The sequence below is a fragment of the Triturus cristatus genome, chromosome 4_1 (assembly GCF_964204655.1).
Source record: "Triturus cristatus chromosome 4_1, aTriCri1.1, whole genome shotgun sequence".
Classification (NCBI taxonomy): domain Eukaryota; kingdom Metazoa; phylum Chordata; class Amphibia; order Caudata; family Salamandridae; genus Triturus; species Triturus cristatus.
Window position 1 is genome coordinate 451,650,628 of NC_140585.1, and position 27,884 is coordinate 451,678,511.

Genomic DNA, 27,884 nt, shown 5'->3' on the forward strand with positions numbered 1-27,884 from the left:
GTATTAGTATACCACAAGTTATGGTTGTTTTACGATAGAATCTTTTCTGCATTATTTCACACCTAGTGTCCCTACCTTACTGCAGCACAAACTATCGACCCTTTTATTATTGAATCTCTGTGTGTGATCCAATGATTACTGTTGTAGTTGATGCTAGCAGCAACCATTCCCTGAGGGCTGGTTTACACTCACCGCACACGCATCCAGCACAGACGTCACTGGGTATGTGACCCTGGTAATAAAAAGGAGTCGAGCGCACGTGCCGTACCCACTTCCACTATTTAGCTGTGTCCGTGTGTTCATTATCTATGCATGATACTGCCACTGGGCCGTACCACATTAGATTGGGCTGAGGACAGCGTATGCAACCATGTTACCTCTGGCAGTGGGTAAAAGTTCTGTTATGTAGCTTTTAGATACATGGCTATCACAGGAGGAAGGCTGCTTTACAGAGCGTGAATATTGATGAAGATGATGGTTGCATGTTGTGTGTAGTGTCAGATATGTGTACATAGCAAAATGTTTTCAAAAAAGCTCTGTAAGCAGAAGAGGAGTCTCTCATCAAACGCTGTAGAGAGAATGGCGAAAATGGGTGGGGTCCTCCAACTGTTACAATGGGAAATGTTATGAACCAATCAAATGCTTTTCATTAAGGTCACATGGGAATCGCACAGCGAGCGCGCAAGGAGGCCGCACCCGACGCGATTTGGAGAAAATATTACCATAATATAAGTTTATTACAGTTAGAAATATATAAATGTTTAAACTATTTTAGATTATCGCTTGTTCTCATATACACTTTAAACTTATTTAGATATAGTTTTGAGACAAAAAAAATGGAATTGCGTTCCCGGCGTGACACCATACATCTATGATGTAACAAAGGGCCTGGCAGCGTGTACTCGTCGAATACGCAATGCACAGCGGACGTAACCCCATACATACATGACGTAAGGCGCGGCTTGGTACTGCGTACCCGTCGCATACCAAAGTAGCAGCTGGCATGACCACATACGTATATGATGTTACGCGGGACGCGGTGCCACAAACCCGTCGGATAAGAAACGTGCATCCTTTACGAGTTTATCAATATGGCAGATAGGATTCGCGTGCTGATGGAGCTTGGTACACTACCGGTACGGGACTTCAGTTTTCTAAAAAAAAAAAAAAAAAACGATATACATACTTTTTTTGAAGATATAAAACATTACATATTTTTCAAATTAAAAACAAAAAAGGATAATAGAGTTCCAAAATATTACCCAAAAAATTAGAAAAAATATAGGTTTTATAAATATTAAAATATGAAATTAACATTTAAAAAACCATAGGTCTTACAGACGTTATATTTAGGGATTAGCATTTAAAAAACTTTAGAAATTCACTGAAAAAACCATAGGTTTCAGAGACGCTATAGTTAGTTGGACATTTGACCGTCATAGTTAGTTGAGCTAACCATAACTCGCACGTCCGCAATGCACTGGTGATGACGTCACATATTACATCACTCATGCCATGGTCAGTGATGACATCAATGATGACATCTCAAATGACATCACTGATGTCATTTGTCGAGTTCAGGCTGACCACGAAGGAGTGCAGGCCAGGCACTGAACCAAGTTTGGCCCAGTGAGAGTTTTACCTTATGTCCTTAGTGCAAGGCCTGCTGCTCTGTGTTAAATTACGATTCTTCGCATCTTCCAGCATCAGTTCCGATGAAGTTGTGGGGTGAGACTTTGCAGAGATTGTATTGCTCTGCCTCAGTTCTGATGAAGCTGTCAGCTGTCTGAGATTCATGTCACCCAGCATAGGTTCTGATGAAGCTTACAGCTGTGCAGAGAGGACTTGCCCCGCCTGGTGTCAGTTCTGATAAAGCTTGAGGATGTGCAGTGAGGCTTTGCTGAGTTTCATGTCGCCTTTCACAGGATTTGGAGGAACCTTCCATTAGGCCTGGAGGAGTTCTCTTTTATACCAGCCAAGGATCCAGGACCTGGGGAGGCACCTCTTGGGGCTCAGTGTTTCAATACGTGCAGAGGCCAGCAGGCCTCAGGCAGGTCCAGTCAAGTGCAGCAGGTCAGCTGGGCATTTGCAGGTAAGCCTCTGGAGCTAGTTGTGCCCCTGAAGCTCAGAATGGGAAGTCAGCCAACTTAACGTTGATGTCACTTAGCCTGGGATGAAGGGGGCAGGTCCCATCGTCCTTCTCAGGGAGCAGGGCAGGCTTCAAGGAGCAGGACAATCCTTAAGCAGCAGAGCAGTTTTTCTTCTGCAGTTTCCACGGGTCCAGAATAGTGGATCTGAAGGTCCTATTTTTATTCTTGGTACCGTTTTGAAGTGGGAAAAACCTTTAGACTTTCCTTAATGTCTAGTTCTGGAATTTTCTTTCTTCTCCTGCTCAGGCTCAAAGGGGGCCTGGGGTGACAATAGGCTGGTGTCAAGTTCTTTGTGAGTGTGCTGTATGCAGAGATGTATCTGGGGCAAGGAACAGCTCTGCCACTCCCATACTGGCAGGATGGCTCACCTTGCCAACAGCTGATCTTCCTTTGTCTCACTGTCTGGGAGGAACATGCAAAGGCCAACTGCCAACTACACCCAGTCATGTGACCCAGGATACAGGCCGCAGGCACCAAATGGTTAGGACAAGAAAATACCAGCTTTCAAAATATGAAAACAACAGTTGATGGACAGAATGCAGAACAATGTCATGAAACCCCGAAACCGGTCCTAGGATGCTTGTTTCCAGTCCAGGGAGGACCTGGCTAGGCAGTTCGGGATGGACTGTTCCCATGAGGCATAGGGTCAAGACTGATTTGCATATGGACCTGTCTAAACTGGGGTGGCATGGTGAACAAAAGAATGATGGATATAACCCAGATCTCTTGACTGGGGGTGAATGTTTTGATTTGTTCTACATTCCGTCCATCAATTGTGTGTCTATTGCTTTCTCGCCCTAAGCGCGCCAGGTATGCCCAGACGTGGGTCCTGGGCTCACTGTGTCACTGGAATCAAGCTATCCTGGCTGAAGAGGGGTGAAACCCCGAAACCGGTCCTAGGATGCATGTTTCCGGTCCAGGGAGGGCCTGGTTTGACAGTTCGGGCTGGACTGTTCCCATGAGGCACAGGGTCAAGACTGATTTGCATATGGCCAGGTCTAAACTGGGGTGGCATGGTGAGCAAAAGAATGATGGATTTAACCCAGATCTCTTGACTGGGGGTGAATGTTTTGATTTGTTCTGCATTCCGTCCATCAATTGTGTATCTTCAGCTTTCAAAATGTGGCATTTTCAGATTTGTGAGTTAATATCTGACTTTGTCATTAAAGAGGGTTTTAAATTACAATTCTTTTGTGATCAAACATAGCATTTCTACCTCTTGCTAATCAAACGGTATCACTTATTGAGTGTAATAAGATGACTCAAGATTATCCTATGGGACAGGTAGGCCTTGCAGTAGAGAAAAATGAGTCTCAATGTTTTTCTCTACCAGGACATGTAAAACTCAGAAGTACATGTGCAACTTTTTACTTACAGGAATGTTAAATAGACCAGGTCAGTGAAACTAGTGTTCTCAATACTATTTTAGGCACAAAGCACACAAAGATTTGTTAGTGAATGGCAGTGTCACAGCACACAGAGTCCTCATACCAGCAAATGTAGGGTCCATAAAAAGGTGAAAATCTGGTGTGACCTGAAGAAGCAGAAAATTTGCTAAAATATGAATTAATAATATTTCTGAGTCATATTAATTTGCAGCACTTTTAAGCTTAATGCAAAGACACAAGAAATTCATTATTAAGTGACGCAAGCTTCAGCTTTGGAAAAGACATGTCTAACATGTTCCTAATATGTCCCATATGTTTTCTAGGAGCAGCTCTCCACTGATTAGAGAGAGTTATTCTTTTGAAACCAAATGCGGTTTTCTCATCCATTTACCTTTGGCCCTTGCTATGGTATCCCAAAAGATTGTGTGCAAGGTATAGATTGGAAATGGGTGAAATAACACCAGTCATGAGTCTCCTGCCAATGTGCACAGGACTGTGACACCACTCTGCGGTTCAACATCTTGTACTTACACTTATTAATTCTTATATGTTGCTTGACTTATATCTCATACTGAATTTCTTTTCTAATTTCTAACACTTAACTAGCAGGGAAGGCTGGTGGCAGAGACGTGAGTTGGCACACAATGTGGGATAGGGATAACCTGAATGTAAGAACGAAATATAGAATTACAGATGGTAAAGGCGAATTACGGGGATTTGTTTCACTGAGGGGTTATGAGTGACATCAAATAGATAACAAGAGCGACGCTCATGTTTTCTATGATGTCACACAGAATCCCTCAGTGAACAACATTCCCATAATTCACTTTTTACTCATCTATATTTGTATGTTATGTATAGCCCCAAAGTCATCTTTCTCTGCTTTGAACTTCTACACAGGGGCAGAGGAGTAATGGGCAAGACATACATAATAGAGCCTCTTCTCACTGTCCCAGATCTAGAAAACAATCTTACCTGCAAACCCTAACCACACCTGACCACCTTCTCTGCCTTCCTTCCCCTACCTTCAGCTGTGCTTTCTGCTTTTTTTCAAAGCAGACAAGCAGAGCTGGTTTTTTGATGGTGTATCTGGGCTAGAGTGTAAATTTCCGTTGCTTGGGATAAAAATCCAATTAATGCAAATAGATCCGGTGAATGTTTGTATTTTTTATTATTAGTAGCTGCAAAAGAAGAAAGGATGGCACAGCCAACACGTGTTTCGCCCCCTAATTGGCCATCAGGCCTGGGGCTTCCTCAGGGCAGGTATTCAAGTAAAGTGGTATTTTTGAGCGGGGGTTTGTAAACCCGAAGATTTCTCTGGTCTCGGCTAATGCCAGGTGCTGCTGGTGTCCGTGTTATGGTGGTAATGATGAGTAAGGGATGAGGATCTCTTTTCCCCTCGCATACATACAACAGACAAGCAGAGCTGCTCTGACAGGCCCTAGAGAGCCCTGTAAACCTGGCCTTTAAGGCATTTAAGACAACACAACAGTGGGTAACCAGTTGTGTTATAAACTGTTGCTATCTCATAGCAGTGAGCTATGACATTAAGAAAAATAAAATAAACGATAAAGGCTCTCTATGAGAGCCATAAGAAGATAACAAAACACATAATGATACGCTCAACAAAATGCACTTAGAGCATTTCAGATTAGTATTTCATAAAATGCAAATGTCTACTACAATGTATGATAGATCCCTCTTAAGGAGTTTATATTTGCAGTTCATGTCATTTTGGATTACAGGTGTTATTAAGCAGAAATAAAATTCGAGGACCTACAATATTAAATATATAATAAATGCAATATATCGATATAATATATTTATGCCAGCCAGAATAAATGTTGGAAAACAAATTCCCTAGTGATTTTTCTACGCACTGTGTTACATTTTATGGATACAATTTGGGAGGAGCGTCTTTGTTTTCGAAAACACAACGGATGAATTTTTCCCATTTCTTTATCGGGCTTTTTCCATATTCATTCTGTTAAATGCCTCTGTGATAATGCAGGGTCGAGTGCCAGCTATATAACTCAGAATTATATGCTGCAAAGTGAATTTATTCCGAGTCACTAGAATCAGATGTTCATTTTTCTATGCACACGCAACGCAGCTACAGCTAGATTGTTTCATTTTGAAATCTTAGAAGGTGTCGAGAAAGAGGGAAAGGTTTTTATGCTTTAGGTGCATTTTGTAAATGAAACTGAAGGAAATAAAACAAATGAGGAGAATGCAAGAACTGCATGGAACACCGAAAACAGAGACCCCACTCTGTACCCTGGACCATATTTCAAATTAGTCCACCCCACCAACACCACCATCTCCGCCCTGCCTCCACCGCCTAGATTACTCTAAAACTGTGCCTGCTTATTGAGGGCTTGCTCGAGGGTCAAAGCCCTAGTGAAAGCCTGCCTGGGCTAGGATATAACATTTTACTTCAGCTCTGCAGCAGAGATAAAGAATAACAATGCACTTAAATCAATATTTTTATAAATTCCTAGGACTGCGCTCAAATCTTGAACCAGTATTCAAACTATGTTCCTTCAACGTAGCGACTGTAGCAGCAAACTGAAAAGGCTTATGTGATTGAAACAAATTCAAAATGTTCATCATAGGACAAGTTGTAATATTTTGCCATGCAAAAATGTGTTGTTGTCCAGGCCTTTTTAGTGTTAATAAAGGGAATCCCATTGATACAACATATGAAACCATCATTGTGAGCCAGTGTATCCAACATTAAAGCTAGCATCACAAAGACCAGCCTGTGACTCATGGCTAGGCGTGCAATTATATGTATAACAAAAGAAGTGTTTCTGTCTTGTGTTTATCTACTCTTTAAAGGTATTAGGCATTTTGCTGTAATATCTGCAAGGGTATTTGGAAACAGCGTTGGTAGAACAACCCAGTGGGTTCCAAGCCTGAAGCAGAAGGCCATTAGCAGAAACTCAAGAAGGGATGATTCCGAATCTTCATTCATAACTTGGATATCGCTCAGTGGGGCGATGGGCTCACATCTCATTTCCGGTGCTAAGAAATGGAAAGATATGAGGTTGATGTGCAGTATGGAAATAATTCATAATACACTGAAAGGGTATGTATGTGCTTTTTATTGTTCACTTTTATGGGAAACCAACATTAGACAATTCTTACATGTGTATTTTTGTGCAAAACCCAGGGAAAATGTACTATTTGTTCACACAAAGTTGACTTGTGTGACAGGGGGATAGCAGGACAGCAGCATATCTACTAATTCATTAAAAATGAAAAGCCTAGACGTGCAAGTTTTTTCAGTCCTTTTTTCAAATCTAAGGTACTAGCTGAATGGAAGTACAAAAACCACTGCTCGAAGATGAGGAGAAGGAAACTTTCCCACCATGAGATCCGAGGGTCTATTTCTGTAAGAAAAACTCTCTGTATCTCTTAACATAGAACGCCACTGCTATCACAATCACACACACACACAAATCACACAAATCACACAACACACAGACGCACACACACCCTCCGCCGCAGGAGGGGAACCAGAACCTGTATGGGGTGAAAGTGACGAGGAGGGTAGACCCGTAGTGCTGAGCGAACTACACTAAGTGAACTAAAGTGCTGACACTACTGACAGGGCCAGAGAGAGGCAGCCAGACGACAATTAACTCATGTTTACCAGTTCACGTTTTAAGATGTTGCAGCTTTTAATATTGCAATACACAAAAGCAACAATGTTTCAATATCCTTAAATTAACATTATGTTTGCCTGTGTGCTCGCTCCCGAGTACAACATTGTTGCTGTAATGATGGCTACTCAAAAGCACCGATGTTCTATTCATGAGCGAGCACACATGTAAGCCTATTTTATGATTTATAGACAATGAAACATTATTGTTTTTCAATAACCCATAGTATTAATACCCCAACCTCATAACATCTTTGAATGGTTGCTGGCCGTTGTCACAAATAAACTAGTGATAAAGGGTTGAGGAAATAATGGTAATGATGTTTTGTCCTAAAGGATGCAAGCAGAGTGAGTTTTGGTTTTGACCCATTCAGAAGTCCCTAGACCCATAATTGCATTAAAAGCTTCGCGTTAGACCTGTCAGTCTAAGGGTGGTCTTTCCCCAAACTTTTTGCCTTACTCCTCATTTTCGCTGATCTCGTTTTTGTTGGCCTAAGGACTCTGCGCACTATTCCACTGCTGACCAGTGCTCCAGTGCTTGCACCCTCTCATTTAAACATGGTGAAATTGGATTACACCCAATTGGCACATTTAATTCACTTGTACATACCTGAAATGCTACTAGAGGGCCTGCAGCACTTATTGTGCCACTCACTTCAGTAGATTTTAAATATGTTAGCGGGCATGTCTTTGCAGCCTGTGTATGACGTTTTGAACTGCCGTTTCAACTTCGCATACTAAAACCTTTTGCCAGGCCAAACCCTTCCTTTTTAATACCTATAAGTCACCCCTAGGTTAGGCCCTAAATACCCCATGGGGCATGGTGCAGTGTATTTAAAAAGCTGGACATGTCCTTATAACTTTTAAATTTTCTCATAGTGAAAAACTCTTATATTTGTATTTCACTACTGCAAGACTTTACTCTCCCACAGGATAACATTGGGTTAACGTATTACATTTAGTAAGTGATATTTTCAACTGGGAACAGGTGAGAAAATTGAGTTTGGTGTCTAAAGCATTGTAATTTAAAACCCTCTTTAATGTTTCAGTCAAATTTGAAGTCATAATTCTGAAAATGCAGCTTTAAGAAAGTTAGCATTTTCTTGTCCCAAGGTGCCTGTAACCTGGGCCACATGACTAAGTATAGCTGATCTCTGTATATTGTTCTGAGACAGTGAGACAAAGGGTGTATAGGTGTTTGCAGGATGGGCCATCTATGATTTAATGAGCGGTTGGAATTGTCACCTGCCACACTTGCACATCACAACGGCTCTGACCCACTGTTAGATCTGGGGGTCTCTAGTTGGCAGAGGTAGGTACCACTGTCCAAATAGAGACCCTTACTTCTAGTCAGGGTAAGGGAGATACACTCTTTAGATAACCCCTGCTCACCCCCATGTTAGCTTGGCACGAGCAGACAGGCTTATCAAAGGCAATGTGTAAAGTATTTGTACCAACACTCACAGTAACACAGTGAAAACACCACAAATGAACTCCACACCAGTGTAGATAAATAAAGTACTTTTATATAAACTACGCAAGACCAAAACGACAAAAATCCAACATACACAGTTCAAGAATATGGTTTGAAAAAGAGTTCTTAGTTTAGCGACAAAATCATTGACCTTGGCGTAAATTTTTAGCCAACAGTACCTGGTGATGCGATAAAAGTTCTTAGAGGTGCTCAGGTGTCGGAAAACAAGCAACAGCGTCAGTCCGGAGACCCTGGGGAGGCGAGGCGGCAACCCCGCTGCACGCAGCGGGCGTGTGCAACGAATTCGGTCTGTATGGGGAGTGAAGCGATACTTGTATGGATTCCAAGGTGTAGCTTTTCCGGTAGAAAATTACTCACTAAGGCACGATGCGACAAAATTCGGCCCGCTAACGAGCGGGGCGACAATTTCACCAGCGATGATCTGGGTTGGCTCTGCGACGATATTCGCAGCGATAAAATTCTGCCCGCTAACGAGTGGTGCGATGATTTTGGCTGGATCTGCGACGATGTTCGCAGCGATAAAATTCGGCACGCTAACGAGCGGTGCGATGATCTTGGCTGGCTCTGCGACGATCTCACCCAGCGACGGCAGGCTCTGCGACGAAGTTCGCAGCGATAAAAAGTGTAGATCCTTAGCTTCTTTCTTCTTGGTCAGCTTCCCAACAGCAGGCACAACTTCCAGAGGCCCCACAATTGGATCAAGCACTCTAGGAAGGGCAGAACTCACTCAGCAGAGTTCAGGGGGAAGCTGGGGGTCAAGTCCTTTTGTTCCTGGGACTTCTTAACAGGAGGCCAGCTCTTCTCAGGCCCTTGGATATCTCTTCAAGCAAGGGGACACAGCAATAGCAAAGTCCTTCCCCTCTCCTTGGCAGCTAAGCAACTGCAGGTCAGCCCACAAACACACACCAGGACAGTCCTTCCTCTTCAGTCTTCCAGCTTTCTCCTTGGCAGAGGTTTCTTCTTGATTCCAGGATGATCTAATTTTCTGTAGTCTGGGTCCCAATACTTATACCCCAAAATCCTTTGTCCTCTGAAGGCAGAGGGGCCTTGACCTAGTCAGAACCAGTTCTGGCCAGTCCTGGAGCACTCTGTTTACTTGGTTTCTTCTTTCCTTTGAGAGAGAGGGGCAGGGTCGTCAGCCGCGCAGCAGGGGGTGGAGCCAGCATTGTGGAAGGCAGGCACAGCCCTATTCAGGCCCAGGTGCTACTCCTCCCACCCATCTACAGGGGAATTTCCCTATTCAGCCCTGGGTTGACTCATCCAGCCTCTGGGAGCCACCCCTGTCCCTGTCACTCACAAACCAGACAGTCAATTCACAAACAGGCCAAGGCACACAGAAAGGGCAGAAAAGGAAAACAGCCACCTTCTAAAAGTGCTGTTTTCACACACAGGATTTAAAAACCATCCTTCCTAAAAGATGTGTTAATAAATTCTGAATTCAGGGATACCAGACTTTAGCCTTCCATCTTGCTCCTATGGGAAGATATGCAGGTAAACCTTATACTCAGCATTCCCCATTATAGCCTATGAGCAAGATAGCCTTTCAATAGTGAAAAACGAAAATGGCTGTAATTCACTATCAGAGCATGTCACCTACACCAATCCATGCTCTACCTTTCACAAACACTGCACCCTGCCCAGGGGGGTACCTATGGCCTTCCATAGGGGTGTCCAATGTGTACAGAAAGGGAAGGGTTAGGCCTGGCCAGTGTGGACACTGGTCAGGTCAGCATGGCAGTTAGCAACTGCACCCAGGCACTGCCGTGGCAGGCCTGTGACACCATTTTAGGGCTACTCCTGTGGGTGGCACAATCAGTGCTGCAGGCCCACTAGTAGCATTTGAATCACCAGCCCTGGCACACTCAGTGCACTTTACTAGGGGCTGACAGGTGAGACAAATATGCCAATCAGGGATAACCAATCAATATAACAATTTACCTAGGGAGCACTTGCACTTTGACACTGATCAGCAGTGGCAAAGTGCCCAAAGCATCTAAACCAGCAAAAACGAAATCCAGCATACCGTCAAAAATACAGGGGGTAGAGGCAAAAAGTCAGGGGAAACCATGCCAAAGATGCCAGGTCTAACACCCACACACCTGCAAAGGTTTTTAGCACTAGTTTTTTGTGTCCCCAGCCAAGTTGGGCCCATGGAAGGGAAGCAGGAAATTCCAAACGACTATGAGGGTACACCTCCAGAACCTTCTCCTACTTCAAAGTGGGCACCTTGTATAATTAATGGATCCTCAGACCCAAATCTTCAGTACACCTCTGGACCCATGGCAGACTCAGAAGGACTGCTGTGCTGCTCTGCAGCCAGGACTGCTACTCTTCTGCCAAAGTGTAAGGACTGGACCTGCACCTTGATCCCAGGACCACCAGAGTGCCACCCAACTGCTAGTCAGCTGGCCACCTAATCAGAGCCTCAGGGATAGAAAAGGCTCCAACCATCTTGAATAATTTGAATTTTATTTTGAGTTTATTCGCTCTCAGTTTTAATTGAACAGTATGTGCATTTGGGACATAACGCTCTCTTAAAATATATCACTGGCACTTTGGTGGGATATGCACAACTGAGGGGGAGATAATAACTGCTTTAACAGTAAATGAGCTGGGAAACTTTTGCAATTTATTTTCTGAGAAGCTTTAATGGATTTCACATTCGTATTCCTATTCAGTCCTCGTGAAGCTGCCATTTTCTTTTGGTGAGCTCTAGTCTTCCCAGGGTTTTCCTTCCGTTATAAAGTGCCCTATGCCATGGACATGCAGCAATCAGATCACCTTCACATCATTTTACATTTCTTTTTATCTGCACTATGTTACATTTTAAAACTGAATTTAAATACTGAATTTTGCACAGTTTGAATTTGAATTGTACTGTGTCTGAGCTACTATGACTAATTGATTTTATTTGCACTCAGGAGATTGAGGGATATATTCAAATTGTATCTGCACGTGGGACATAACTCTCTCTTAAAATATATCACTCGCACTCTTTTGGCACTTTGGCAAGATTTTCAAAGCTGGGGGGAGATAATTGCTGAAACAATAAACGAGCTGGGACACTTTTGCACTTTATTTTCTGAGAAGATTTTAAGTGTACTCTACTTTAGTGGACTATACTTCTGCATTCCTATTGAGTCCTCACGAAGCAACCATTATCTTTTGATGCACTTTAGTTTTTCCAGGGTTTCCTCCCTTTATTAAGCATCTGATATAGTGGACATGCAGGCCCGTCTGCGCCCGTTCACATCCGGGTCGCGCCCAGCACCAGCCATGCTGCTGGTAGTTCCTGCCTCTTCACGCCCCCTCGCCCATACTCTAGGGCTGAACTGTTGGCTATATGCACTTCATTTTGTACGGATGGTAGTGAGTTTATTGCTCATAACCCAGGAGGGGTATCTAAATGCCCTGGGTGCAGCTTCTCCCTTGAAGTTCCTAAATCACGCAGTTCCTCCTGTGAGCAGGACCGATGAGTGTAGCCACTCACTGAGCTTAGGGTCTCAGCACCCTGCATACCAGGCTCTTCTTTTTTGGCCTGCCTTATAAATTGTTGTTCGTTGCCTAAACATGCCCTGGACATCTTCAATTTACTAACAGAGAATCTTTGGGACTTGATGTTTCTGACCGAAACCTGCCTCTCAAATTTTGCTGCCAGAGATATTGCAATAGCAATTTCCCCCTATTTTTCCATTAAGCATATTGATAAAAACGAGAGCAGAGTGGCTGTTATATACTGTTCCTCCTACTTCAGCACAGTCTCTAAGCTGACGAACACTAATAATATTGAAGGGCTGTTCTAGCCCTAACTTTTAGATAATCAGGAGAACTTATATCCTGCTCTCCTGATGCCTCTGCCACCTCTTTAAAGCTGCTTGCTGATGCTCTTGGCCAGCTATCCGGTGTTCTTGCCAATTACTTGGTACTGGGCAATTTCAATCTTGAGGTAGACAATCCTAATAACAAATCCATTTAGCCTTCTCTGTCCTCTAAGAAAGGATTCAAACTTGAATGACTGATTAAGGTCCCTACTCATAATGCAGGCCATATGCTGGATCTCATCTTAGCCAATTTACAGACAATCATGGTGCAGCCTGTCCTGCAACTTACTTGGTCTGACCATGTTCTGGTCCTTTTATCATTGTCTCGGCTGCTCTTTGCTGTGTGCAAGGACTGACTAAAGACATTGTCCAGACCCTGGTGCAAACTTTCTGACTCCCAACTAATGGAGTCACCACGGTCCGCTCCCTGTCAAGGGAAAGGTGATTTATCGCAAAATATCTCATGCTTTAATAATCGGTTGACTGTGGCCATTGACTCCATTGCCTGTACATTTTCAAGAGGTTAAAAGCTGCTGTGCCTTGGATCTCTGAAGCCCTAAGCAAAGAGATCATTTTGTAAAAAATTAGAAAGGCAATTGAGATCTAAGTATGATCAGGGTGCTAAAATAACTTACCAGGCTGCTCTGAAAAAATATAATGCGGGGCTACGGACGGCCCAAAAAACCTTTTGCCTCGTCCAACTCTAAGTAAAAAATAAACCCTGAGAATTGTTCAAAATCGTCATGGCTAAAAGAAACATTCTCTCTCCCTCCTTGGAGTTATGCAAGGACCTCTCTGCATTTTTTTTCAAAAAAATTAAATCCATTTATTAACTTTTCCCTGCACAGATCCCGGCTAATTAAGGAAATGTGACCAATTCTATCCTGGTCTGGTACTATTCAGTTTCACCCCTATAATCCAAGAGGAATCTGCAGATGAATTTGCATGCTGCAAGTCTGGCTTCTCCCTTGATCCCTGTTCCCCTGCCATCCTTACACTTGCTGGCCCTGTTATGAACCCAATCTGTAACAAACTGCTTAATGACTCTGTAGACAAGATGCCGGTTCCTTTAATCTGGAAACAAGCCCTGCTGCTCTCCCTGCTGAAGAAGTAAATTCTGCTCTGCTGCGACTGCGGAGTTTTTGCAAACGGGGGTGTGGAGTTCTAAAACTCGTCAAACTCCGCTGGCGGAGCAGAGTTAACCGCCCACCCATAGTTTAAACCTGAACAGCCAGGTTACTGATGGCAAGCCTGCAGTCATGTTTTGCATTGTCACTTTAGTTGTGGCCCAGTATGTGCTACATCCACTACTGACATTTAACTTACAGGCCCTAGGTACATTTTGTGCTATACACTAAGGACTTATAGGTAAGTTGAATGTGCCGATTAGGAGTATTGCCACTTTCAAAATGCTTTAGGGGTCAGAGCACATGCACTCGGGCCTGTTTAGAAGAGTCCTTGTGCACAGAGTAAAAAAACAGCAGTGTAAGTCAAAAACAATTGAGTTGATCATGCAAAAAAGAGGCATCTTCTTAAACATCCATAGCTACAATACTTCTGGCACTAATTTGATAATATTAGTAATACTTCTCCCCAGTGCCACATAATTTATCACTCAAATATTAGCTTTAAAGCACTTTTGCAAATTCAACTATTTTTCTCCAAACCTCATTTTATGAGTTCGGAAAATACATAGAATTTTGTCTTGAATACAAACTTTTCAATTTTTAGTATATATGTATATTACACGTGACAGCCTTTGGTGTGATCTTCTCCCAAACTTTTTGCCTTCTTCCCTCCTGTTTGCTGAAATTCGTTTTTGTTAGCTTTAGGACACTGTCCACTTTACCAATGCTAATCAGTGCTAAAATGGTTGTGCTTCTCCTCTAAACATGTTAAAAATGGCTTACATACAATTGGCACTCTTAATTTGCTTATAAGTCTCTAGTCAAGTGGCACTACATGTACCCAGGGTCTGTGGAGTGAACTATTATGCAAGTGTAGTGCTAAATGGACTATACCATTTGGCTCATTTTACAAATTCTATTAAAGAAAAGGTAGATAAAAAGAATGCCTTCACAACTATGTAGTTTACTTGAAGAATTAAGAAGTGATAGAAGTATTATTCATTCTGCTACTGGAATAAGAAACTATATAATGACTGTACTTGATCAGTAGTGTTTTCTCAAATCTTCAGGAGGATGCTCAAGAATTTTTAATGGTAATTCTATGGCCAATTAAAGGAATAAGATGTGACTATCAATGAATTATCTGGTTTAACTCATAAATAGAACCATAATTGTGAAGATTGTGAATTTATGTCTAACACTGAAATAAATTCAGAACGATTCCTCTACTTGACATTACCAGATTGTAAAGCTGTGCCTTTTGAGAATTTAACAAAAAATATCCATCAAGATATGACCTGTCCAAACTGCAGATCAGAACTTAGGTCAATGTTGTTTAAACAAAGATATGGAAAATATGTCATAGTCATGCTACAATAATGCAGAGTGGATGGCACTAAATTAGGAAATGAAATTACGAACTTTGTAGCTGGACAAATTTCCATTTCAAAAAGAACTTTCACAACTATAACAATCATATTTCATGACTGAGTTAATATAACTTTTGGACACTACATAATATATTTAAGATGTCAAACAGGATGGACAGAGTGCAATGACATACAAATGACATTCAAATCAAGACTACCTAAAAAGTTACCAAACTCATTTTTTTAACCCTATTTTTTTTGTTTTTATTTATTGAGTGAATGAACCACCCGGCATCAGCATCTCAGGGCAGATACATCAATATCTCAGCACAGTACGATCTTGGATAACAACAATACAATGTGATCAGAGCCTTCCCCACCACAAACAGTAATCAAAGTGGAAAGGATTAGACATGAAGTAAACAATATTTCCAGAATCATAAAGAATGTACTGACATCAGATATCTACATCTAAACTCCTTACAGCGCGTAAAGCGGAATACGTTTCCCAATAAACAAACCTTGAGAACATAACTCTAGAAACAAACCCACCCCCCCTCCCGGGTCACAGACATAGAAATGTTATTGACTGCGTCGTACGTCACTTCATCCGACTACTTTGAGTATCAGGGGACTACTCTACGTGCAGCATGGAAGTGTCCAACTACTGTATTACGACTGCAGCAGCAGCTTGGTCTGACGGAGTTCCATCAGACCCCTGCGTCCCAGCAGCCTCCCCCAAGGGAACCTCGGATATCAAGATGTACCAGGCTCTACCATCGTCTTCCAATTTTCATCTTGCCTGACCCTCTTCATTCGGACTAATTCCGCAGTTGCCCATTCCCGTAAATCCATGGCCCAAATTTCCACTCTGGGGGGCTGGGAGCTCATCCAGTGAATCTCTATCCTCCTTTTGGCTAGCACTAGTCCCAACTGGAGAAATCTGTGAGTAAGTTTCTCCCCTTCGGGCAGGGGAGAAGACCCAACAGTATCTTCTTAATGGACTGAGTCAGTGTCCATCCCGTGACCTGTCGCAAACGTTAAGTTACCAAATTCATATCTGCTATTTCTAGAACTGAAGTTCTAATGAGAATTTAGAATAACAAAATGTAGTATTGTGTTCACACATATATGGATAATGAGTTTCTGAGACATTATTCAGCCTATTAGGGTTAATATCCACGGCAAGCTCTTAGAAATGAAAGATTCTTTTTAACTGCGGGAAAAACATTTATAAGACATTTGAGGACTACATTCTGTTACTATGGATAAAAACTAAGTGGAGGTACTATAATATCACTACCTGTAAGTTGCATCTAAGAAGTCTGTTCATCAATAAAAAAAATGCCCCCCTTTTGTTTCTGCTAGAGCAATGTGTACGTAGTACTGTGTTTTATGTTTTTCGTACATGGACCAAGAACATTTCAGATATCATTTGGCCTAACAAGGATGATGTTTACAAAAGGATATCGAAAAATGAAGACGGCTTCAGTATTGTTCAACATTTTGTACCAGATATAAAAATATTAGGAACAATTTCAATATATAGTTGCTTTCATTAAGGTAGTAACCTGTCAGCGAGCCGGTATTAACAAACTTGTAGTAAATGTAATGCACAGTATGACAGTTTTGTAATGATCTACTGTGTACATTTTTTTTTGTTACAATCCATTGATTTTTTTTACCCCGCTGCTTGATGATGATGCTAAACTGTTGACAGTGAAGAAGTATGAAAGCTAAAAAGAGTAAAATCTTTGACTATGTTGAATTCAAGTTTTAGAGAAAAAATATTGTCCATTGTTTTGGTCGCCTAATGTTCAAAATGAAATCTTAATACATTTTTCCTTGTTTATATTTTTTCACAATGGTTGGAATATATTGCGTGTGTCAAATGACTAAGCCGTATATTGCGGGGGTGTGAGTAATAGTTAGCTCAGCTGAATATAACTGCTGAATTTCACTGGTTTTGTATGAGTAAAACCTCACCCTAACTATAATGTCTCTTGGAAAATGAGGCAGTGTCTGTGAGGCCTGCAAAAATGACATGACTACATTTGTCCTTCATTGGGAACCAAACACCCAATTGTAGCGCCTGACTCTCAGAGGGTATCGCTGCAGAGCAGTCTGAGGCGTGGATTCAGCAGGGAGCTGCCTTCACTGGCTCCCTGCGACAGCCTTTCGCCTGGCTCTCCTCCTGGGCCTCTCTTCTCCCTGCGCAGAGGCCCCTGCTTCTGCGCGCTGGGCATGGTCTCTTCTCCTGGCGCTGTTCAGGATCCTGGCACAGTCAGGGGGTTCCTCCGTCCAACTGCTCATTGCGCCAGGCTCCAGCAAAAGTCTTTCTCAGCAGACCACACCCCAGAGAGAGCTCCTCTTCCTGTGCAAGTTCTTTTAAAGATTTGGGGAGGGGGCTGGCAGGAAGTCTCTGTTTGCCCGATCACACAGCGCAGTCTCCTGCCACATGGTCTCTGAGAACCCCTTCCCCGCGCTGCCTTCTCCCTGGTGCAGCTTGGTGCCTGGTACCAGGTGACAGCTGCTGATGGATTAGCCTGTAGCTCCACCCATCTTCTCTTCTTGAAGAGGAGGCCTTCGCTCTTGGAGAAAAGGTCATTAATCCAGCCTGCCAGGGCCAGCCCCCAGCCAGGCCCTGGTTTTGAGCCGACTCAGAGAAATATAACATTTCTGGATTACCCAAAAGCAGTACAAATATGACTTTGGCATCTGCAGAATACTTCTTCTCACATAGGTTACAGTGGAATTTGGTGTGTGTCTGGAATTTGTAGGCCCTAGGAAAGTAAAGCTAGGCCATGTGCTCCCTATCCTCAGAATAGAGAATAATGGAATAAACACTGTAAAGCACACTGTCTTTCCCTGGCATGTTTCTTCCCACTGTATAAAGCCTATTCCTTGTCACCACCCAATTCTGCCACACCATTCACTTTGTAGCTTTGTAGCTGCTCCTGGGCTGCGCACACCCGGAATCTCCCCTGCCCAGCCCGTACACGTGTGCACACGCATGTACACATGTGTCTGCAGGTAACCAACCCGGTGCCCCTTACTCCAGCTGTCTCTTTCATCATGAGTTCACTGTGGCTGAGTCCCATCTTATGAGGCTCTCCACAGTAACAGCTCAACAAATAGGTGCTCAAAAAGCGAAATATCCGGGCGGTTCAGAGTGTCAGAACCACCTTCTAACAGTCTCTGTATCCTTTGTTTTTTTCAATGAATTTCAATTTTTTTAAATTCCATTTACAAACGATAACCTCCCTGTAACCTTTGTTTTTTTCGGTGAGTGTATATATATATATATATGCAATACATATATACTTTTTCAATATGACAGCAACATATTTTCAAAAATATTATTTCAGTGATTACTTAGAGTGACTATCAACATATCAATTCTGCTTTCACTCTAACACCAACCAACAACGTATCAGACCAAGATTACGTCAACCAGTCTCTGCACGGTTATTACCTTATGAGGTGAATCGGCTGATACTTGTAAAATACTCCATATCTCGCCCACTCTTGATGCAGCAACTAAAAGAGATGGAAACACATATTTTATACTGATTTCAGTTAAATTGATGCATGCTTTTATTTCACAGCTGATAATTCCTACATAACCACCGCAGGACCGAAACATATATTGCTTAATATGGTTAACAATAGCACAAAACAAAAGCATTTTGAATATTTTCCAAACTATAAAGATCTGACGATGTTATAATGATTATACTATGTGAAAATCTGATAATGTCAAATCAACTTTATGCGGTTTCATAGATGTAAAACCATAAAAGTTAGAAATACGTCAAGATTACATAAAATAGCATGATTTCATAAAATATCGATACAATATACCATAGTTAAAATACATTGCTCAACAACCCGTAATACTCTATAACATTAAGATACAAGGTTCAAATACAAAAGGTCTCCCCCTTTGATTAACGCTCTCCAGTACAGTTATCCCGACCCTCAAAAACATGTATTTCTTGAAAGATGAACTTGAACCCTGATAATTCATAGTTTGAGATCCATACTCTTCGTTTGTATTGTCTAAGTGTTGCAGTGCAGACAATATATAAACATCTGAATAAAGTCAATAAAGTCAATCCATCCCAGCGTGAGGAAGATAACAGCAAAAAGGAGTAGCAAAGAGTTGTAAAGGAAACTATGCAATTATATCTTATAATTCAATATTGGGTGATGACCGTGGTGCTGGGATGTTGGTGATGCGGAATTAGAATATTTGTTTTCTTTAAAATGTATTGTAATAATTGTCACTTTATTGTACTGCGTTCTACTGTGGATGGATTTATATAGCACTTCTCAACCCTAACAAGGCGCTAATGCCATTGCCAGATATGTAGCAAGCTACTCCATAGGAGTGCCTTGTATGGAAGCGTCTGTCATGTGACCTATATGATTAGTGTTTTTTTGTTCACGTTTTGCTGCTGTGCGTATATATGAAACTGAAGCACATGGGGTAAGAGAGATGGTGCTTAAGATTCCTATGCTGTTGTATGGATGGATATAAAGGGGTCAATGCAGTGTGACTTGTTTGGGTAGTGCTTAAACTGTTTGGATCATGTTAAACATGTGAAGCGGTGTAATTCCTCTAGAATGTGTCAAGAGTGAGCAAATAAGCACAGCTGCACATACTTTAACCTACCACCTCTGGAGTGGTCTGTATCATAGAGTTTAAGCCACATTGAAAATGCTGGAAGGCCTTCCAAGGCTGGTTGGTGAGCCCCCCACAGCAGCCCTTCGCACAATCACATGCAACTTATGGCAAAGAACATCTTATTTATGTAAACAAATATATAGAAATTCCCTGGAAAAAGAACAAAGCTTAAAGTTTCATTGATAGTTAGGTTTAAAAAAAATACATTGAAATTCGCTGTAAAAAAATATAGGTTAAAGGGATATTATTGTTAGGTGAAAATGGCAGTTAAAATAAATTAACAAAACCACTGAAATGTACCACTTATAGTTATCTCAAGGAAGTATAACTCGGGGCATTTAGGACTTACTGAAGGCAACAGGAGGGGTAGATGGCCCCCAAGGACCCTCAATAGCTAAGAGGACTTCATCCCCCTACCATTAGTGTGCCAGGAGGGGTGTTTGCAGAGTGGTGGGGAAAGGGGGGCTCCTCTCCCCGAGCCCTATTAGGCCATGGGGAACCCAATACTCTTGGGCCTATTTCCATTTAAAAGGGGGAGGGGAGCCATGCAGACACCCTCCACAGCCTATTATGGCCCCAGGACCCCACCCAGGGGTCTGCCTTAATGATAGGTCGGTGCCCACCAGGGGCACCCAGTGAGCAGCAAATTGAGGGTTGCGGCAGAAGATCCAGGGGACCCCAGTCGGCTTCCAGCATAGTGCAGGGGCCAGCATTTCTCACTCATGGAGGGAGCAACTATTTTTTGCATGCTACAACTGGATGGGAGCAATAAGGGAAACAGAAGTATGCTCCCCTCTTGCAGGAGCATATTTCAATCTCATGCTGGTTGCTGCAGGCAGGGAAAGCATGCAGGAGCAAACATGTTTGCATGCTTGCACTAGCATGGGCAGGGAAACTGTTCTGTCCTAAGGTTGGACTACCTGGAACAGAGCAATTGAGCTGGTCCCGGGGATAAGGTTCTAGGGGCATTTACTGGCTCAGGGAGGGGGGCAGCATGTCCTCCCTCCTTTTTAACTTAAGTTTAGCCCCAGGGAATGGGGTCCACAGGGCCTTTTACGTCCTGAGTCCTAAGATGGCTATCACCACATCCTGGTTGATGTGGTGGCAGCCAATCAGATTACAGCATGAGATTTTTCGGCTCTGCGGATCCTTCACAGTGTGATATACCCTGCTCAAGAATATGAAGAATGGTGGTGTGTCCGGGATCTCTCCTATTTCATCTAATAGTCAGTGCAATGACCTAGCCAAGTATTTTGTCAACAACGTTGAGAAGATATATCAAAGCCTCCCCCCTGTGGTCAGTTCTGGCAGTAAGATCGGGCCTGACATCCCGGTCTCCCAAGGAACAAACAGCCTCCTATCGTTTCCTTTGCTATCTCTCATAGATCTTGAGATCCTTTGCAGGAAAATTAAATCAGGTTCACCAATTGACCCATTGACACCTAACCTTTTCTGTCAGTTTTTTCCCACGATTACGCCAGTATGCTTGGAACTGGTCAATCTCTCCCTGGCCTCAGCTACAGTACCAGCATCATGGAAACATGCGAAAGTCACTCCCCTGCTAAAGAAACCATCTCTGGATCCGGGTGAGCCAGGCAATTATCGCCCTATCTCACAACTTCCTTTTTTGGCAAAGATGGTGGAATTGCACGTGCATACTATTCTCACTGAGTTTACTGAGCAGAATGCAATTCTTGACCCTTCACAGAATGGTTTTAGAGCTCGCCATGGCACAGAGTCCGCTCTGTTGGCTGTGACGGAGGAAATTCAAGGGATTTTGGACGTAGGTGATTCTGCGGCCTTAGTTCTTTTAGATCTAAGTGCCGCTTTTGACACTGTTTCCCACGAATTTCTGTTGAAGCGTTTGCATGACATCGGAGTGAGGGATCGGGCCTTGGATTGGTGCCGAGCCTTCCTGGCGGGAAGATCTTTCCAGATTTGGGTGCCACCATTTCAATCTCAGAAGTGTGCTTTACAACAGGGGGTGCCTCAGGGTTCCATCCTGAGCCCTCTTCTGTTTAACATTTATATTCAAACTCTCGCACAGGTGGCTAGGGGGAGAGGATTGTCACTGGTGTCATACGCCGATGACACCCAATTGGTGATCGCTTTCTCTAAGGAAAACAATGTCAGCCTAGGAAGGTTTAAGGAGGATCTGGTAGAGGTTGCAGGCTGGATGGCAACTAATTGCCTGCAACTGAATGCCAGTAAATCCGAGGTTCTGTTATTTGGGAAAGACCGAGACCTGTGGTCCGAGCAGTGTTGGCCAGACAGCCTTAATCCGGCCCCTGTGCCTAAAGAGGCAGTCAAGAACTTGGGTGTCGAGGAGGAGCCTAGCGCGCAACCAAGATGGCCGCATAGGCTTAAGGCTCTCGAGGGCCTCCGCAACCTCCCACGTCTATCCTGACTAAATCCTGGTAAATTTGACGGGCTTTTGCTGATGCATTCGCGCTGAGGTGCCACCCGTTTTCCGAATTCTGATCGGACGCCGGGAACCCGAATGGTTGCCCTCCGAAGTTTGCGGCCTGCTGGTGCCTAGGTCCCGGTCTCGAGTTGGTGAGGTGCCCGGGTACGAAGTGAACAACAGCGGCATGCAGGGCTTGACCTGCCCCGTACCCCGCACTTTCACTTTCGTTTTCAAGTCTGCTGTTTGAGATCGGCTGAGGGACCCTGGTGTTTCAGAGGTGCGCGGACAACGGAGTGTCTGGCCCGATCTTCGGACTATCCACGGACGTCCTGCCTGCGATCGCAGTGTCCGCTTAACTTAGCCAACGGGTCCCTGTCCCTGGCGCTGGCGGGTGCCAACCTTGGTGGCCTCCGGACGATGGCGGCGAGACTCGAAGAGGACAAGTCGAAATCTAAGTCAACCCGGAGGGGATCCTATGCTCAGGCCAACAACATGGACCGTTACGCGCAGCTAAAGGGATCCCCCGCTGGCCTGCATAAATCGCCTGAGCGGTCTAAAGAGCTGGCGGGCCCGGCGTCGGAGTTTACCCTGCAGGACGTTATGGGCGCCATTGAGGAGATGAAGGCTGCTGTGGGTCAGCGATTTGATACCCTGGCACATAAGTTGGACGCGGTACTGATCGATGTGAATTTGGTCAGGGCAGATCTGTCCAAAACCAACGAGCGGGTCGACTCCTTGTCACATGCGGCGACGAGCCTAACTGTGGACGTGGCCGCCCTGCAGACGGAGGTCCGTCGGTTGCGGCTAGCCAGTGACCAGACTGATCGTCGACTTGAGGATTCGGAAAGCAGGGCTAGACGGAACAATGTCCGTATCATCGGAGTGCCGGAAAGATCGGAGGAATCTGCTGCTGATCTTTTTGTGGAGGATCTGGTGATCAACCGTCTCGTGCCCAAGGGATTGAGCAAGTTCTTTGCGGTGGAGCGGGCCCACAGGATTCCGGGTGGTGCGCCCAAAGTGGGTGCTCCCCCGTGGCCTATAATCGCTCGACTTTTTAACTTTCAGGATAGAGATGCTATCCTTCAGGCGTCGCGGGTGGCTGGGCCGCTGAAGTTTGAGAACTCCAATGTCAGCTTTTATCCGGACTTCACGCAAGCGGTCCAGAAACAGCGGCTGGGATTTTTGGGTGTCAAGCGGCGCCTGAGGGACATGGAGCTGAAATACGCGATGTTATTCCCTGCGAGGTTGCGGGTTGAGTTCCAGGGTCGTTCCCACTTTTTTGACCGACCGGAGGCGGTTGGTGACTGGTTGGATGCCCTACCGCTGGGACAGGATCAAGACGATCGGGCGGAGGAGAGCGGACGGGATGTGGTGGAGCAGGACTAGAACTTGGTTCCTGGCGATGGACTAGATTGACTATTCATTGCACCTTGGCTCAATTACACTCTAATCCGGCACATCATGCCCTTCAAATGTCTGGGGGTTGCGGGGAGCTTTTTGGGGTCCTTTCCTCCTTCTGGGGTTCTTTTGTGGTAAATGTTAGGGCGACAGGCACACTGCAAGTTGGGGGGGCTGTTCGGGCTCAAGCAGGGGTGCAGGGAGGGGGGAGTTGTGGTTTTGGGTCTGTGGGGGAGGGGGGTTGTTGGGGATGGTTGTTGTTTTTTCGTTTCGCAGGGCAATGTGAAGTTATTTGCTGATTTCTCCGGGTTGTGCTCTCCGGGATGTGGGATTCATGTGCGGGAGTGGGATGGGGGATAGGGGATTGCGAATCCTTTCGTGGAATGTGAATGGTCTGGGGGACAGGATCAAGCGCGGGGTGGTGTTACAGTTCTTGAAGCGGCTCTCGCCCGACGTCATTTTCCTGCAGGAGACACATTTGGTTGGGAACTCCTTCCAGGCCCTAAATAGGAGGGGCTATCGCCTGGCCGCTCACTCTGGCTTCACTTCTGGCTCTAGGGGAGTGGGCATCTTAGTTAGGACCTCCCTCCCACTGGCAGTGGACGAGGTGCTTCACGATGATAGGGGGCGATATGTGGCACTGGTGGGAAGATGGGAGGGTAGAACCATCTCACTGGTGGCTGTGTATGTGCCCCCGGGGTTGCAGACGACTACATTTGCTGACTTGGGGCGTTTGGTTCTGGGGCTTCCTGGGGGGGTTTTGGTGCTGGGTGGAGACTTTAATGCCGTGGTCTCTGGCTTGGTCCGTCACCCCCCCAGGGATCTCCCTAGGGCTCAGGCCTGGTTGGGGAGTTTTTTGGACACTTTGGGACTGGTAGATTGCTGGAGAATGATGCACCCGGGACAAGCGCAGTATACCTTTCACTCGGGGGCCCATGGGAGTCTCTCGAGACTCGACTATATGCTCATGCCGGCGACCCAAGCGGGGATGATTGGGGAGGTGCGTCATGTAGCCAGAGGTATTTCTGACCATTCCCCTATATGGTTGCAACTGAGGGTTGACCCTGGCACAGAGGGAAGAGTGGCACCTATTGGCCCCTGGTATCTTCGTAACCCTAAGATCCACGCGGAGTTGGTCAAGTCCACTGATCACTACTTCACTGATAATGTGGGGTCGGTGTCGTCGGCCGTCTCCCTATGGGAGGCTTATAAGGTGGTGGTCAGGGGGCAGGCCTTGTCTCTTATCTCCCATACTAAGAGGTGCGAGAGAGCTGAGGTGGTTCGCCTGGAGACTGAAATAGCTGAAATGGAGGAGGACTTGGAGCGTGGAGTTACTGATGAGAAATTGCATGTTCTCAGCCTCAAACAGTCAGATTATAGAGCGCTAGTCACGGAAGCTGCTAAAGGGATGTATAGAGAACAGCAAGGGCGTCTGTATGACGTGGGGGATAAGGCCGGGAAGTTGATTGCTTGGTTGGATAAGGAGAGAGCGAGCAGGGTGGTGCCCGTTGTGGAGAGAATGGATGGAGTTCGTGTGACTGACCCTGTTGAGATTGTTGACTGCTTCGCGGATCACTTCCGCGGGGTATACTCTCCGGTTTCCGTGCGTTCGGAGGAGGATTCTCATCTGTTGCTTCGAGACATCGCACTGCCAACCTTATCGGAGGCGGATGCAACATTGATGGAGACGAAGTTGTCGTCGGATGAGATTGCTTTGGCCATTCGCTCGATCGGTAAGGCGGGTGGTCCTAATGGTCTTCCCATTGAACTATATAAGTTACGTCCTGATAAGATAGCACCGTATCTTCGTGACATGTTTTCGGCGGCACGTGCGGCGGGCTTCCTTCCCCCTGACCAACGCCTCGCCACCATAGTGGTGATACACAAAGATGGGAAGCCGCGAGACCGCTGCGCCTCCTATAGGCCCATTTCGCTGTTGAACGCAGAACCCAAAATTCTGGCTAAGGTGTTGGCTAACCGACTGGTTCGGGTCGCGGGCGACTTGATTCATCAGGATCAGTCCGGTTTTATACCCCATCGGAATACCGCCCTAAATTTGAGGCGGTTACACGGTGTGCTGGCTAGAGCCGAGTTTATACGGGAGCCGGCCATCTTGGCATCTCTAGATGCTACTATGGCGTTCGACACTGGAGTGGCCATATATTTGGGCCGTTTTGGCGAAATTTGGATTCGGCCCTGAGTTTATTGGTTGGGTAAAATTGTTATACGCTGACCCACTGGCTCAGGTGGTGGTGAATGGTAGGGTGTCGGCTCCCTTTGCACTGGGGAGGGGTACGCGACAGGGATATCCGCTATCACCCCTTCTCTTTGCGCTTTCTTTGGAGCCTCTCGCCGCCTGGCTGCGTTGGGAGCCGTCGTTGCGAGGCATTAGATGGACGCCGGAATTCGAAGACCGTGTCTCCCTTTACGCGGACGACATCCTTCTATATCTCACTTCCCCCCCGACAGTCACTAATGGTATTGGTGGACGTGTTGACTTCCTTTGGCCGCAACTCCGGCCTGGTTATCAACTGGGCCAAATCGTGCGTCTACGTCCTCTCCGGGGAAGCCCCCCTCCTGCCGCAAGACTGCCCTGTTCAGGTTGCTACCCTGGGGTTCAAATATTTGGGAATCTTTATCTCACTGGATCCCGCGGTCCGCTATGAGCGAAACCTTCTCCCTCCCCTCCAGCGGCTGAAGGCCGACGTCGCAAGATGGCGACGACTTCCGCTTTCACCGCTTGGACGGGCGGCATTGTTCAAAATGATGTCGCTGCCTCGCTTTTTGTACGCCTTGCAAAATACTCTGGATGTCGTACCGGCCCGCTATTTCCGGGAGGTTGAGGGTCTTCAGCGTCAACTGTTTTGGGACGGGCGGCCGCGGATTGCTCTCGCCAAGTTAATGCTTCCTTGGTACGATGGGGGGGTTGCACTCCCTGATATCAAACGATACTATTGGGCGTCTCAGTTGGCGGCTGTGAACCACGGGATATATGGTCCCGCCTTAAACCCGGCGTTCGAGATGGATAAATTCCTGCTTCCAGGTGGGGATTATAATAGGGCGCTGTACTCGGTGACCCCGGACACGCGGCTGACGGGACCCACGCGGGTGGCGGTGCGTGTGTGGCACGTGGCGAATGCTGCGATGGGGTGGAGGGATCGCTTGACTCGGGCGACGCCGCTGTATGCCTCTGGGCGGTTGGGCTGTTTGTGGAGATCGAAAGGCTTTGAGAAATGGGACATGATTGGTATATGTAAGGTGGGTGATCTTTGGGTGAAGGGAGCTTTCAAAACGTTTGAAATGCTTAAAAAGGAATATAAATTGAACGATAAAGAGTATTTCCGATATGCTCAAGTCCACCATGCGCTGTGTTCGGTTTTTCCGGACGCTGCTGCCATCCCCGAGTATTCTCCACTGGAGGATAGAGTGTTGGATGGCTATGTGCCCGACAGCACTATTTCTTTGATTTACAAGAAACTCATCAACGATCGCGCGGACTTGCTGCTCCGTCTGAGAGAGGCATGGACAGGCGATGGCTTAGAGCTGGATGATGAGGACTGGGTGTCGGCGGTGGCCTCCCCGAAGGAGGTGGCGATCCCGGCCCGCCTCCGGTTTGTACAGCTGAAGATCCTCCATAGAGTGTATGTCACAGGGCCCGGTTTGCTGCGTATGGGTTATTCGATGGATGGATTGTGTAAGCGTGGATGTGGCCTGCCGGGCACGTTCCTTCATATATTGTGGGAATGTCCGGAGATTGTGCGATTCTGGAATGGTCTCCATACTGTACTGGAGGGGGTCACGCACGTGGCCCTGTTGCCAGAGGCTAGGAGGTGTTTGTTGAATGTCTGGGAACCGAATGATTGCAATGCGGCACAGACGCAGTGGGTGACCTTGGGGTATATGGTGGCTAAGCGTAACATTGCACAGCTATGGGGCTCCCCGAGGCCGCCCACGGTTGATGTATGGAAGGAGAATATGGACTGGTGTATGTTTAGGGAGAAGACGGTGTATGTGGCGAGAGGTAAGCCAGGGAAATGGAGTAGGGTATGGGGTCCGTGGAATTTATATCGAGGCCGTATCTGCGCCCCGCCTTTGCCATTAGAGGTCGATATTGCTTTGACCCCCTAGCTGCGCATTCTGCGGGAGTGTGTAATGTGTGTTCCATGCTTTGTTTTCCCATTGCCCCCCTTCACCGCTTCTGGACCAGAATCGTTTTGGACACTGTATGTTGTTCCCCGTCCTGGGAAGAGCACGCTGCCATCTCGGACTCTCATTGCCTTGAGTGTGTGTTATGTTTAATAAAAAATGAAACCGTTGTCTTAAACCGCTCCTGGCCTATGGCCATGGTCTGTTATAGGTGCTTACGGACTG

General features: G+C 45.5%; 1 protein-coding gene across 2 annotated transcripts in view; it reads right to left on the minus strand.

Moving 5' to 3' along the window:
- The window catches only part of ANO2 (anoctamin 2), a 1,601,761-nt gene that overhangs the window by 713,045 nt on the left and 860,832 nt on the right, over positions 1 to 27,884 (minus strand). For both annotated transcript variants that reach the window (XM_085652609.1, XM_085652610.1), the window contains one exon: positions 18,494 to 18,558. In XM_085652609.1, the coding sequence (XP_085508735.1) occupies positions 18,494 to 18,558 (65 nt within the window). The remainder of the gene's footprint in view (positions 1 to 18,493; positions 18,559 to 27,884) is intronic.